Below are 13,188 nucleotides of genomic sequence, written 5' to 3' on the forward strand. Positions count from 1 at the left end.
TCCCAGCTCCTTTTGCTATTTATTATACTTCAGATAGAGTCCCTTGATCGTTCCTGGGGCCACCTTCGGGCCTCCATAGTCCTCCAGCATAGCTGGATTACAGACATGAGCCAATACACACAGCTTGTGTTTTGAGGTAGGGTCTTGCTGTTTTGCCTGAAATGTCTTCAAACTGAAAAGTTCCTATCTTTATCTCTCATTTAGCTAGAATTACAGGCATGTGCCACCACACCTAACCTTAGTACAACCATTTTCTGAGTTGCATGCATCTTTTTTTTACAGTCATGAGGCTTGAACTCTGGGCCTGGGCATTGTCCGTGAGCTCTTCAGCTCAAGGCTAGCGCTCTACCACTTGAGCCACAGCGCCACGTCTGGTTTTCTGGTGGTTAATTGGAGATAAGAGTCTCACAGACTTTCCTACCCAGACTGGCTTTGAACCATGACCCTCAGATTTCAGCCTCATGAGTAGCTAGGATTACAGGTGTGAGTCACCGTGCCTAGCTGCATGCATCTTTTTACTGTTGATTGGCAAAATTCAATTCTAAGTTACTCAGAATTAAAATCATATGTGTACCATCTTATGTTACAGAAGTCTGATTGTTTGATTGTTTGTTTGGTGGTAGTATGGTTTAAAGTCAGGGCATTACATTTGCTCAGCTGGCTCTACCTACATAACTCTACCACTTAAACCATGCCCCCGGCCTGGCTTTCTGTTAGACATTTTGGAGATAGAATCTCATGGACTTTTGTGCCCTAGCTGACCTCAAACGACAATCCTCTAGATCTCAGCCATTTAAACAGCTAGGCTTTCAAGTGTGAGCCACTGGTGCCCAGCTTTTACAGCATATTTTACATAAAGATACTCAAAAATATTTAGAGAACTGAGCAAAACTGACAGTTTTGGCACTTGGTGATGCTACCAGACCCACACTTTCCAGGACCTCAAAAACAGGTCACAAACCTTTCTTGTATTGTAAGTCGATTGTTCATTCTGAATAACTTAGCAGAAAAATGTTATGCCAATGATAAATATGTCCTTAGTCCCCCTAGCTTAGAGAAATGTAGGTGGAAAAGGCAGTGGTAATGAAAGTATGCGTGTGAAACTTTCTAATAATCTTAACGTTTTGCAGTCTTGGAAGTCTTATGCTGAGTTCATCATAGATAAATATTTAAGTTTGGTATCTGGCTAATGGGTAGTGAAGAGATCACTTCTGAATCAAGAGTGATTTGTCCAAAATAATGACTAGATATAAATATGTCGGTCAACCTTTGGGAAAGCCAAACATTACTTTTATAAATAGAAAAATTAAAATGACCCTACAGAACCCATACCTCAAATTATCTGAAAAGAAAATAATGTTTTGTGTTGATTTGTCAGCCTCAAAAGGCATAAAAGTCATGCAATTAACTGCAGGCACTCAATCTGAACCTGCAGCTTTTAGGTAACTGTAAATGAGAGCTGGGACTATTTCTCATATTTTATTTATAACCTGATCCAGAAACCCCAGCTCTTGTCTCTAACTATTCCTTTATTTTTCTCATTATAAGACAGTAAAATGTAACACAGCAAAGTCTCTGAGTGGTTGGGATATTCAAATCTGGATTGCTCTGAAGCTCTTTTTGTGCAAAAAGGCCAACATTTTGAATCGCTCCCTCTCCGAGATGTGGCATTTATGAGCACTCAAGAGGTAATGGAACCCCACTGTCTGGTCAGGACTTTTAACCCAAACTCATTCATTTTAGCATGAGTTTCCCAGTGGAAGTAGGGATGGTAAATGAAAGGCAAAGACAAAAGAAATGGCATTGGTTTGAGACAAAATAGATGGTCGCCAGGAAGATTAACCCTTTCCTGAAGGTAATTAATAAGCGCATTCTCCCCTACAATAAAACACAGTTGTGACCCACTTCTGAGAGCAGGGTAAAAAGATTCCTCAGGACTAAGGTAACTGCACTTAGCAAAAACCCACCACAAAGACCAGAGGGAAAGCTGTGAAAACTGCTGGATCATCAGATCAATAGCCTCAAAGATGACTAAGTTAGGTAGCTTTATGCAGTTTAAACATTTGTGCACCGAGTATCCCACGCAGCCTTTTATTGACAGCTACAGATCAATGGTAATTTTTGATCATTTTCCACCTACATAAACCTATTGACCCCCACGGCCACCTTTGGGGCACTTCAACTCATCAAAAATAATCCGAGGGGATGGTGGAATATTGTCAGACTGCCGAAGACTCACAGTGCTCCGTGTGTCACCAGGAGCAGAGTTGAGAGGTTAAAATGTAGTTCAGATCACCAGCAGATCCTCTATGGCACCTCGCCTTTTACGCCCCATAAAATGTATCCTGACCCTCATGCTTTAAAAAAAAAAATAAGACAAGGAGCTAAATCTCTTTGGAAAGATTGTGGAGAAAGGATTGTGTCTAGTAAAGTATTTCTTCCTTAAAATCTTTCATAAAATGGTTTCGTAAACTATGTCATCCCTTTATTGTGCTATTCTCTTCATCTACTGCTAACCAAAGTAGCCAATCACTTCTAGATATTACTGTGAATGGATAGAGAGGTAAGAATAGACAAAGACAAAACAATTTTAAAGTAAGTTCAAATTAGTAAGCCACAGGTGAGTAATTCCACACACACACACACACACATACACACACACACACACACACACACACACAAATATAATGTCTTCAAAGAATCAATAAGAAGGCAGTGTGAAGAGGTAAAAAGGAATAAAATGGTAATGGAGAGGAAGAAAGATTTTCTTTCTTTAAGTGTTATTATAAAGATGACATACAGAGGGGTTATAGTTACATAAGTCAGGTAAAGAGGACAGTTCTTTTTGGACAGTGTCAACCCTTCCCTCTTTCCCAGATTTTCCCTCCATCTTCACCTACCAGTTGTATAGTTCCTTTTCACCATTGTGTCTAATGAGTACCACTGCTACATTTGTTTAACCACTTTCCCTCCGTTTCCTTTTTTTCCAAGATGCATTGTAATTTCTTTGTGTTTATACATTTTTATTGTAAACGTGATGTGCAGAGGGATTACAGTTACATGAGTCCTATCATGAGTACATTTCTTTCTGAACAATGTCACCCCTCACTTATTTTCTCCCAGGTTTTTTCCCTCCTGACCCCCTCTCCCCCTCAAGTTGTAGAGTGCATTTCCAACATAGTGTCTAGAGAGTATTACTGCTGAGTTAGTTCACCCTGAGTCCCACCGTTCAGTGCCTCCCTTTCACTCTTTTTTTTTCTTTTCTTTTTGGTTGTGAGGTCTTAATTCTGGGCCTGGGCACTGTCCTCAGCTCTTTAGCTCAAGGCTAGCACTCTACCACTGAGCCACCTTCTCAGCCCCTCCCCTTACACTCTTGAAGACAGATAAATGAACAAACAGGACAAAAACAAAAAAACAAAAAGAATATCTAAACAGCAAAAAAGAAAAAATACTTTTGTTTCCATTCCCTGAAGTTCATTTTGATAACTACTATTTTGTATGATCAGATGCACATAGTCATTGTGCTTTTGTATTCTTCTCCTAAAGAGTATACAAGGAAGAAGGAACATTCTCTGGAAAATATCTGAGAAAGAAGAAAAGGGGTAGGGGTTGTGGAGGTTGTGGAATGGTGGGAAAGAGAATACTGTAGAGGAACAAAAGGAAATAATTAGGGATATGTGTGTGTGTGTGTGTGTGTGTGTGTGTGTTGGTATGGAGTGCTAATCTTTAGCTTTTACACTCAAGGCTGGTACTCTTAATGGGATATAAGTTCCAACTTTCTTACCAAGCAGGGTTTGAACTGCTTTCTCAGTCCGTATCCTCCTAAGTAGCTAGGATTGCAGGCATGAGGCACTGGCACCCAGCTTGCGGGGTGGGGAAGTAATGATTTTCTCCATTGAGTAGGGTAGATGGTGTTTCTGCATAAGAAGGGGCAGAAAATAAAGCAAGACTTAAAAATACTGAGTTTAAGATGATAAAAGTGTTTTTTAATCTTTAATTTAAGGATACTAACATCTAATTTTCACTCACAATAAGATTTTAAAATAGGATTCTAAAATAACAAACTTAGTAGGAGAAATCTGTTCAGGAGAAAACATAAATTACTTCCTAAAATTTCAATGGATAAATTGGTAAGGTTTGTTTTGTCATTTTTAGATTTTCCTCACTTTCTCTTGTGACCTAATCATTGACAAAATGCATGGCTATTCATGAGATCTGTTTGAGGGGTGTGTATGTGTGGATGGAATTTTTTCTTTTTTTTATTTTTGTTTTGATAGCTCTTCAGAAATAACAAATTAGCTTAAGAATCTGTCCTGAGTATAATTTCATGATACAGAAATTCTCTTCTACATTCTAGTATGTGATTATTTCTATTTTTAAGAGAAAGAGATAAATGTAAACCAGATTAAACAAAACCCCACTGAAATCACCCTTTGTGGGACCATACCTCTAAACATCTGCCATACATCCTTGAACTTGAACTTAAGACTTGCAGGTCATGCTTCTACATGAAGGCGGTAGAGGTTTTGAGGCTAGGGCATTTTGACTACTTTTGCTTTCAAGGATCTGAGCTATAAATGTTTATTAAAAGAATCTATAATGAAATCAGTTTTGTTATTTTTTTAATGGTTGCCTGGAGTCGGCTGGATGACTAGATGCTGGTCGTTAATCATTGAGTACTCATGTTACCAAAAGTGTTGGATAGTATTGCCATCTAGGGGATGAACAGAATTCTCAGCTCTGAAATAAACTGTAATTGAGCAGGTGCAGCTACTGACAATCTACATATGTTTTTGCTTTATCGCCCACATGCTTTTCATGTTTCTTATGACAAAAGCTATCTCTAAGTGTCCCTACAGCCTACCTTTTTTTAATCTATAATCTGTTAGAGGTGATTACAATTTACTTTGGAGCCTATGCTATTCTTCTTGACAATATTCTGCACAAAGAATTATTCTTTTTTTTTGCATTATTAATCTTGCTGGTGTTTGCCCTATTTCCACAGAAAAGGAATCATTTGTCGGCAAAGAATGTTTGTAATCAGGACTTGTAGCATCTTCAGATTTAATATTCATTATGGTCATTCTAGTTCTGTGCTATATTTATCTAAAAGACTCATCCAATGTTGTATGGAGAAATAAGGTTTTTAAATATTGATGATCTAACTTTTAATATTTTAAAAAAGAGAAATTAGTATTTCTGTAAAATTTGTTTCATAGTCTGGTCGCTTAGCAAATGTTTAAATATTAAAAGATTTCAAGAGGTTAGCATATAATATCATAATGGGTCTTATTGAAACAGGAAAATTGACTTTATAAGTTTCTCATATGTAAAGGAAATTGTATTTTATCTGTCTGGGTTTAACACATAATAAGAAAAGTTATCAGCTGAAACTTGCAGACTAACAGTGACAGAAAGCATGTCAAAAATTATCTGCACAATTCTTCAGTCAAGCTTCATCAGTTTATTTGGGCAATTGCTCCATTTCATTTTGTTACCTTGTTTTAGTTTTTTTCCCCAAAGTGTATTTGGCTATTTGAAAACTAAAGAGAATTACTTTTATATAATTGTGCCTGATATTGCTGGCTAGCTATTTTCAGAAATAACTTCCTCTGCTCTTCCTTACTCTCAATCCAAATCCTCACTGCCCGCTTCCACCACCACCACCAAGGTGCACGTGCACGTGCACACACACACACACACGCATACACACACACAAAACACAACTGAAGGTTGTCATATCTAAACATTTAATCAACCAAGATGGTTGCAAACATCATTAAATGCATCTCATTCACCCAGTCAAACTTCATGATACCATAGCCAGTTGATATGGTACACAACTCTGTGTGTATGCCCGTGTGTTTATCTATACCCACATTACTACACCACTTGCAGACATAATTCCTACTTTAAATAGACATATCCACCCAGTCCAGATGTGAAAAGAACACCCTAGGGCCATTCTAAGCATTAAGATTCTCAGCTCCAGTGTAGTTATGCAAAATATGTTAAATGTTTCTCTCCAAGCAAGAAAACAAACAAACAAGCAAAAATCCCATCTAATTCTGCTATTTTTTAAATTTTCTTTTAAATCAACAGACTAAATTCTCAAAGCCTAGGTAATAATTACTTTTGACATGTTTCCTGATGTTATGAGGTTTTTACCAAGTGAGAATATGTTTCTATTTATATCAATGGTACACTTCTCCAAGGGTGTTTTATACAGTGATAATTCAATGGACTTATGACTGTTTCCTCTCATGTGTTCGTTTTATTGAATTTGTAAGACATAAATACACACCAGGAGAATGAGAGAGTAAGGTTGGGGAGTTGAAGGGAGAATAAACAAACCGCACTGGGGATTTGAGAATTAGAATTGTTCTGGTTAAGTCTCTCTGTGTTTTAAGGTTTTACCTGGTGGGCAATTACCCTAGCCTCTGGGATGCAATTAATACTATGATATTTGTATCGTGAGTTGGATGCACTACTGGTCTGGAAGTCATAGGTGGTGGTGGTGGTGGTTTTTTTTAATATCCATATCCACATCTTTAGGTTTCAATCTCTGAAAAGACAAAGATCCTATATGATCTACAATTCCTGGAGTATTTGAGATCATATTCTGTCAACGGGAACATAGGGATTATATGGAGCATTTAATATAGTTAACACATTGGAACATAATCATTAACAGATAGGAACAGTGAATATTTTAACCAGTATCACTAACAAAACTCTTAGTGAGAGTTTGAAAGCCTGGTCCTGTTGTAGATGTATGCATTGAACCAAGTATATCCGAGAAGGATCTTCCAGTCATCGGTGCCCATTCCTAAAAGTAATCCCATCTGTCATCTTCCTTACAGGGTACAAGGTATGAAGCCCACCTTTATGGGTTAGAGCCATTCACAACCTACCACGTTGGTGTGGTGGCTGTGAACCGCGCAGGAAACGTCTCAAGCCCTTGGACTCTGATTCGAACTTCAGAATCTTCCCCCAGTGGACTGAGCAAGTTTACGGTAGAACAGAAAGAAAACGGCCGGGCGTTGCTACTCCAGTGGTCAGAGCCTGTGAGAACCAATGGAGTCCTAAAGGTAATCTCCACCCCGCATGTGAAATCATGCTTGATGTCCTCCGGATACACAGAAGAGCTTGGCATACCATCAGGCCACTGTGGGAAAAGTCCTTTCACAGCCTACTTAATTCTGCTTGATGGCATCTCTAGGCACTTATAGATCAGTGAAAAGTCTTGTGTGTGTGAGTGTGTGTGAGAGTGTGTGTGTGTGTGTGTGTGTGTGTGTGTGTAGCACGTTTGCTACAACCCCAGCTCAGGGCTGAATGATTTTCCATATATTACCTCATTTAATCTTCACATCAGCCCCACTAGGTGAGAAGCACTGCACAATAGGAGGCTCATTAAAACTAAACAGCTTTTTGAGCCCATGGTTGTAAATGAGTGGGGTGAGATTTGAGACTTGCAAGTCGGAGCAGATCTGAACTCTCCATGACCATGTGCTTATTGCCTCTGGAATTATCCTGCCTGTTAATCTGCTGAAGCCTTGCCTAATTTGCACTTTGGACAGAGCTCACTAAGCCAGACGTATGCATCTGCTAACTCCCTGACTGACTTCCATATGTGGCCATGAGAAAGTTCTGGAAGTAGCTCTATGACATCCTGACATCACCAGCCTGTGGGAATGAAGGAGATGACATTCCCATGGAGAGCCTGTGTGCTGATGCCTTTTACCCTCACTCACCGGAAAGTGGCACCTCATCTCCCTTTCTGACGCTCCCCAAAGGTGGTGTGGACCGGTACCTCAGTCTCCTCGGACCCTCCCACTCCTCAGGCCTTCCTCATCTAACCTTCTGCTGACAGGGACTACAACATCCCCAGCCCCGGCTGCTCTTTCCCAAGGTGGCTGAAACACCATGTTAATTCCACATAGCACAGTTAAGACTAAACTGCAACTTTTTATTATTATTTTGTGGGAGAGGGGTCTTTACCTGTCCTGGGGCTTAATCTCAGGGCCTGGATGTTGTCCCTTTCTTAGCTTTTGCACTCAAGACTGACAATCTACCGCTTGAGTCACAGCTCCACCTCCAGCTTTTAGGTGGCTAAGTGAAGATAAGTCTCTTCCTACCCTGGCTGACTTGAAACCCATGATCTTCGGATCTCAATCTCCTGCACGACTAGGATTACATGTATCCCTTAAAGTTCTGGGAGAGGAAAAACAGCAGGGAATTGCATGCAGCAAAATAACTTGGAGCTGAAATTGGATCTCCAGGGCTTGGGCTCATTCTTCGTTGGCCTCTCGATGGGCTGTGAGCCCACTGCCAATAACAGAGATCACCCACTTCAGAACCAGCCTTGCCTATGTCTGCTCCTGACAGACACCCGGCTCTCTTCAACCATCAGACTGAACGTCTTGAGCTTCAACTCTCCAATATTCAATTCTGAATTACAGCTCTTTAGTAGAGAGCTTTGCCTTTCCTTCGGGCAAGGCTTCTAGAAAGGACTGGTCTCTCTCCCAGCACTCTGCTTCTCCCTAGCATGATTGACAAGAGGAACGTTGACTCCTCTTACCTTCAATTACATTTCACCAAATATTTATTGAGTTGCTACTAAGTGCCATGCACTTATTCAAGAGTGAACGCGACAAGAAAAGGTCCCTGCTGTCACCACCCTTACAACGTGTATGAATCAGCGTGGGGAAGGATGGAAGTGGAGAGGGGAGACAGAAAAGCAAACAATAAGCTGGTAAATAAACAAGCAAGGGAATTTCAGAGAGCAATGGATGTTATAAAGAAAATTAAATAGAGTCATGTAATTATGCCTGCTCAGGCTATTTTAGAATGGATAATCATTTGAATTGAGTTGACATTTGAGCTGAGCCCTGAATGACAAGACAGAGTCAGTCATGTGAAGATATGGGGCACAACATTCCAGGAAGAGTGAACAGCAAAGGCAAGGCCTGGAGGCAGGAATGAACTTGGTGGATTCAAGGAAAGGCGGAAATGCAGTGTGGATGAAGCACTGAGGAAGAGGGAAAGATGGCCCTAGAAAAGACTCAGGCATTGGTCAGGGGCAGCGTATGCTCAGTCTTGTGGCTATGGAATGGTGCTGGGAATTTATTCCCCATGCAATGAAAATTCACTAAAGGCAAATAAAGCAAATGAATAGAAAGATCAAATTTCTGTTTGTAAAAGTAACTTTTGCCAAGGCACAGGAGAATTCAGGTTGGAATTCTGTTCATGGACAGACTACATAGATGTAAAATAAAAAGGGGAAAAGAGTTTCACAGTTACTTCTAAGTTTGCCCTTGAGCTGCTAACTCAGGGAGTCTGATAGGTGAACAGGTTTGAGAAGCAAGTAGGCAGTCAGAAGCACAAGACTAGAACACCCAAGAGAAGTCATCATTGCGATAAATATTTGGAATCTGTTGGTAGGAGCTGTGGTGCTGGGCCATTCGGTGGTGGACCACTTGTTTAGCATCTGCAAAGCCTTGGATCTCATTCCCAACACCACATAAAAGAGTAACAAAATAAAATCCATACTGGAGGAGATCCACTATGTAAAGAATGTACCTCGTGATGAAGAAAACCTGGGTTCTGGGGCATATGAGATTCATGGGGTGAGTGAAGAAGAAGAAGGCAGCCAAGAAAACTGAGGAGAGGCAAGAGAGGGAGTAAGGAAAGTAAGTGACTAGAAGGTCACAAATTGAAGAGAGCATGACAAGTGCCACTCAGAGACCAAGTCACACGAGGGATGAGAAGCGGCCCTGGCTTGGTGAATGAGATCACTGTGGTCAGGACCAGATCAGGTGGTAGCATGGGAAACCTGAATAGGATGGCTTTAGGACAAACTTAGAAAGGTGGAAATGTGGACAGAAACTAGTTAAAGAAGTTTGAGATAGGGGAGAAAAGTGAAGGAAGGGGACAGTAGCCAGAGGACTGTGATAATACTCGTTTTATTTTTTAAAAAAATTATGAAACTTACTAGAGTATGAGCATATACTCTAGAAATAACCTGAGAAGGAGATCATGATAATGATTGAAGAGCCAGTTGGAGGAAACAGGAGAGGGGATATGGAGCTTGGGTGATCTCTAATAGAACATACATACTCACTTCTCCCACAGCAAAAGGAGAGAGCACAAATAAATACAGATGCCCCTCCACGTACAATGGATTACATCCATTATTAGTGAGCAGTGCTGTTAAATAGAAAATGAGTTTTAACGTTCCTAAAGTACCTAGCATCATAATTTCATCTCACCTACTTTAAATGTGTATCAAAACTGTCTCACTTTATATAATGACTTTATAATATTTGGAATGTATGCCTGTATAGTTTATTACCCACTACACCAAAAGTAAAAGCAAAATAGCTATACAGATATGCTTTCTAGCCATCACAAAGTCAAAATGTGTTAAGTCAAGGACCATCTACACAGTATGTGTAAATTTCTAGGGCCAGCCAGCGAGGATATATCACTCGAGAATATTCCATTCTAATTTGGATTTGCTAAGGAGAAGATGGGGTAACATCAACATTGTTTGTCCTGTGGTGAAGGGGGAAAATGTTAGCATGTAACAGGGAAAGGAGAAATTATAAAATAATCACTTTGAAAAACAGGGAGAGAGCAAATGTAGCAAAATAGGATTATAATTTGGTAATTACCTACCTAAAAATGCATGCTATGGCTATATGAAGTATAGATCAAGTGGTAGAGTATTTGCTTAGCAGGCTAGAGGTTGAATTCAAATGCCTGTACTTTTTTTATAAAGAGAAAAGATATTTAAAATGAGACCAGTTAACATATATATATATATATTTGTCAGCTCCCTGTCACTACAATGAATCACCTGAGACAATTATCTTAGGAAGAGACATGAGTTACTCTGTTCAAGGATCTGAAGGTCCAAGACAAGTGGTCCCTTGTCTCTAGACCTCTGGCACAGCATACTGGGAATGCATGGTGGAAAATAGCTGCTTAGATCATGAGCCACATAGCTAGAGTTCTTTGGAAGACAGAAAATTTAAATCAGCCCTTCCTGCCCTAGGCAGAATGAGATCAAAAATATGCAGCATCTATAAAATAGTAGGTTTGAATACTCTTTCCTATTTAAATATATAGATATAGATAGATAGATAGATATGTCCAGGCATAGTGACTCAAGCCTATAACAACTTGGGCTGTAGACATTGTGGAGGATCATGGTTCAAAACCAACCTAGACATAGAAGTTCATGATATTTGAGCACAATCAATGGCTGGTTGTAGTGGTCATCCCAGCTAGGAGGGAAGCACAATGACTGGGCACAGGGTCACCCACCACTCATCCTCAGCAACACAGGAAAGCACAAGCTGGCTTAAGCAGAAAGTGAGATACATCCTTGAACATGACTAACTCAACAAAGGGCTGGAGGCATAATTCAACCAGTAGAGTCAAACTTCATGCTACTTAGTAGAAACAAGACTCTAAGGCCATACTAAAGTTACCAGTACAACTATGTTCATTGCAGCATTATTTACCATAGCTAAGATATAGAACCAACCCAGATGCCCCTCAGCAGATGAATGGATCAAGAAAATGTGATGTGTGTGTGTGTGTGTGTGTGTGTGTGTGTGTGTGTGTGTGTGTAATAGAATTCTATGCCTCCATCAGAAAGAATGACACTGCCTCATTTGTTAAGAAATAGAAAGACTTGTAAAAATAATTATATGAAGTGAAGTAAGCCAGGCCCAGAGAAACATAGGCCCCATGGTTTCCCTTAATTTGTAATAACTAATACATGTGTAGGACAAGCAGAAAAGGCCAAAAGCTATGTACATATGACCAGATAAGATGATGTTAAGTGAAATGAACCCCAAGATAAGGACACAAATATCTTTTTTCTTTCTTGCTATTTTTTCTAATGTATTTGTAATGTACTATGTGATTTTTGTTGATTTGTATGTTTCTCCCCCATGTTATCATCCTTGTTTTCACTGTATTTGATGTCGGTGCCCTGCATCTTGTATATACACTTCTCTAATTCGGGGAGGGGAAGGGAAAAAACAAAATGCTTAAATAAGGATATAGGTTGATAATGTAGCAATGAGATGTACAAAACACTATGTTGAAAACGAACTTTAAAACTTCGGCGGGGCGGGGTGGGGGGGAGATAGTTGTGGAGGTGGAAGGGAAGGGATGTTAGGGGGAAAACAAAGGAGGAGGCAACAATGCTCAATAGGAAATGTACTCATTACCATGCTCACATAACTGTAACCCCTCTGTACAACATTTTTACAATAAGAAATGTACAAAAAAAGAAACAAGGCACTAAGTTCAAATTATTGTAAAAGGCACTACTTAAGTTTAATAACCTTGAGGTTTGAATAAAAGCTTATGTATTGTTCAACTGTTTTTTCTTTAATTTTATTGTAAAGGTGATGTACAGAGGGATTACAGTTACATAAGTCAAGTCATGAGTATATTTCTTTTTGAACAATGTCACCCTCTTCCTCATTTTCTTCCAATGTTTCCCTCCCAACCCTTCTCCTGCTAAAGTTATAAAGTTCATTTCCAACATAGTGTCTAGTGAGGATCACTGCTGAATTAATTCACCCTTTGTCCCACCATTTCTGTGCTTATCCAACTTTAAAATAATGGGTTCTCTTTTGGTGGCTCTTGTTTTGAATTTTTTAAAAAAAAATCACATTTCCAAAAGTGCTATCTTAATGTGCCTTCTGAATTAATGTCATCCAAATCAGGTGTGAAGAGGGTAAGTATTGTCATTCTTTCTGATGGAGGCACAGAATTCCATTGTGTATATATACCACATTTTCTTGATCCATTCATCTACTGAGGGGCATTTGGGTTGGTTCCATATCTTAGCTATGGTAAATAATGCTTCAATAAACAAGGTTGTGCTGGTAGCTTTAGTATGGTCTTGTTTGTGATCATTTGTTAGGAAATGGAAAGACTTGGAAAAACTTATATTAAGTGAAGTAAGCCAGGCCCAAAGAAATATAGGTCCCATGGTTTCCCTTATTTGCAATAACTAGTATATGTCTGAGTCAAGCAGAAAAGGTCAGATAAGTTGATGTTAGGGGAATGAACCCCAAGATAAGTATTCAAATGTTTTTCCTTTCATGCGATTGTTTCTAACACATTTATAAGATGATTTCTATGTTGCTTTGTATGTCC

General features: G+C 39.4%; 1 protein-coding gene across 1 annotated transcript in view; it reads left to right on the top strand.

Annotated features, from left to right (window-relative positions):
• The window catches only part of Ush2a (usherin), a 635,341-nt gene that overhangs the window by 575,195 nt on the left and 46,958 nt on the right, over positions 1-13,188 (top strand). The window contains exon 61 of the mRNA XM_042681986.1: positions 6,864-7,091. Within this exon, the coding sequence (XP_042537920.1) occupies positions 6,864-7,091 (228 nt within the window). The remainder of the gene's footprint in view (positions 1-6,863; positions 7,092-13,188) is intronic.

This window comes from Dipodomys spectabilis, unplaced genomic scaffold (genome assembly GCF_019054845.1).
Source record: "Dipodomys spectabilis isolate Male_0828 unplaced genomic scaffold, ASM1905484v1 ptg000069l, whole genome shotgun sequence".
Classification (NCBI taxonomy): domain Eukaryota; kingdom Metazoa; phylum Chordata; class Mammalia; order Rodentia; family Heteromyidae; genus Dipodomys; species Dipodomys spectabilis.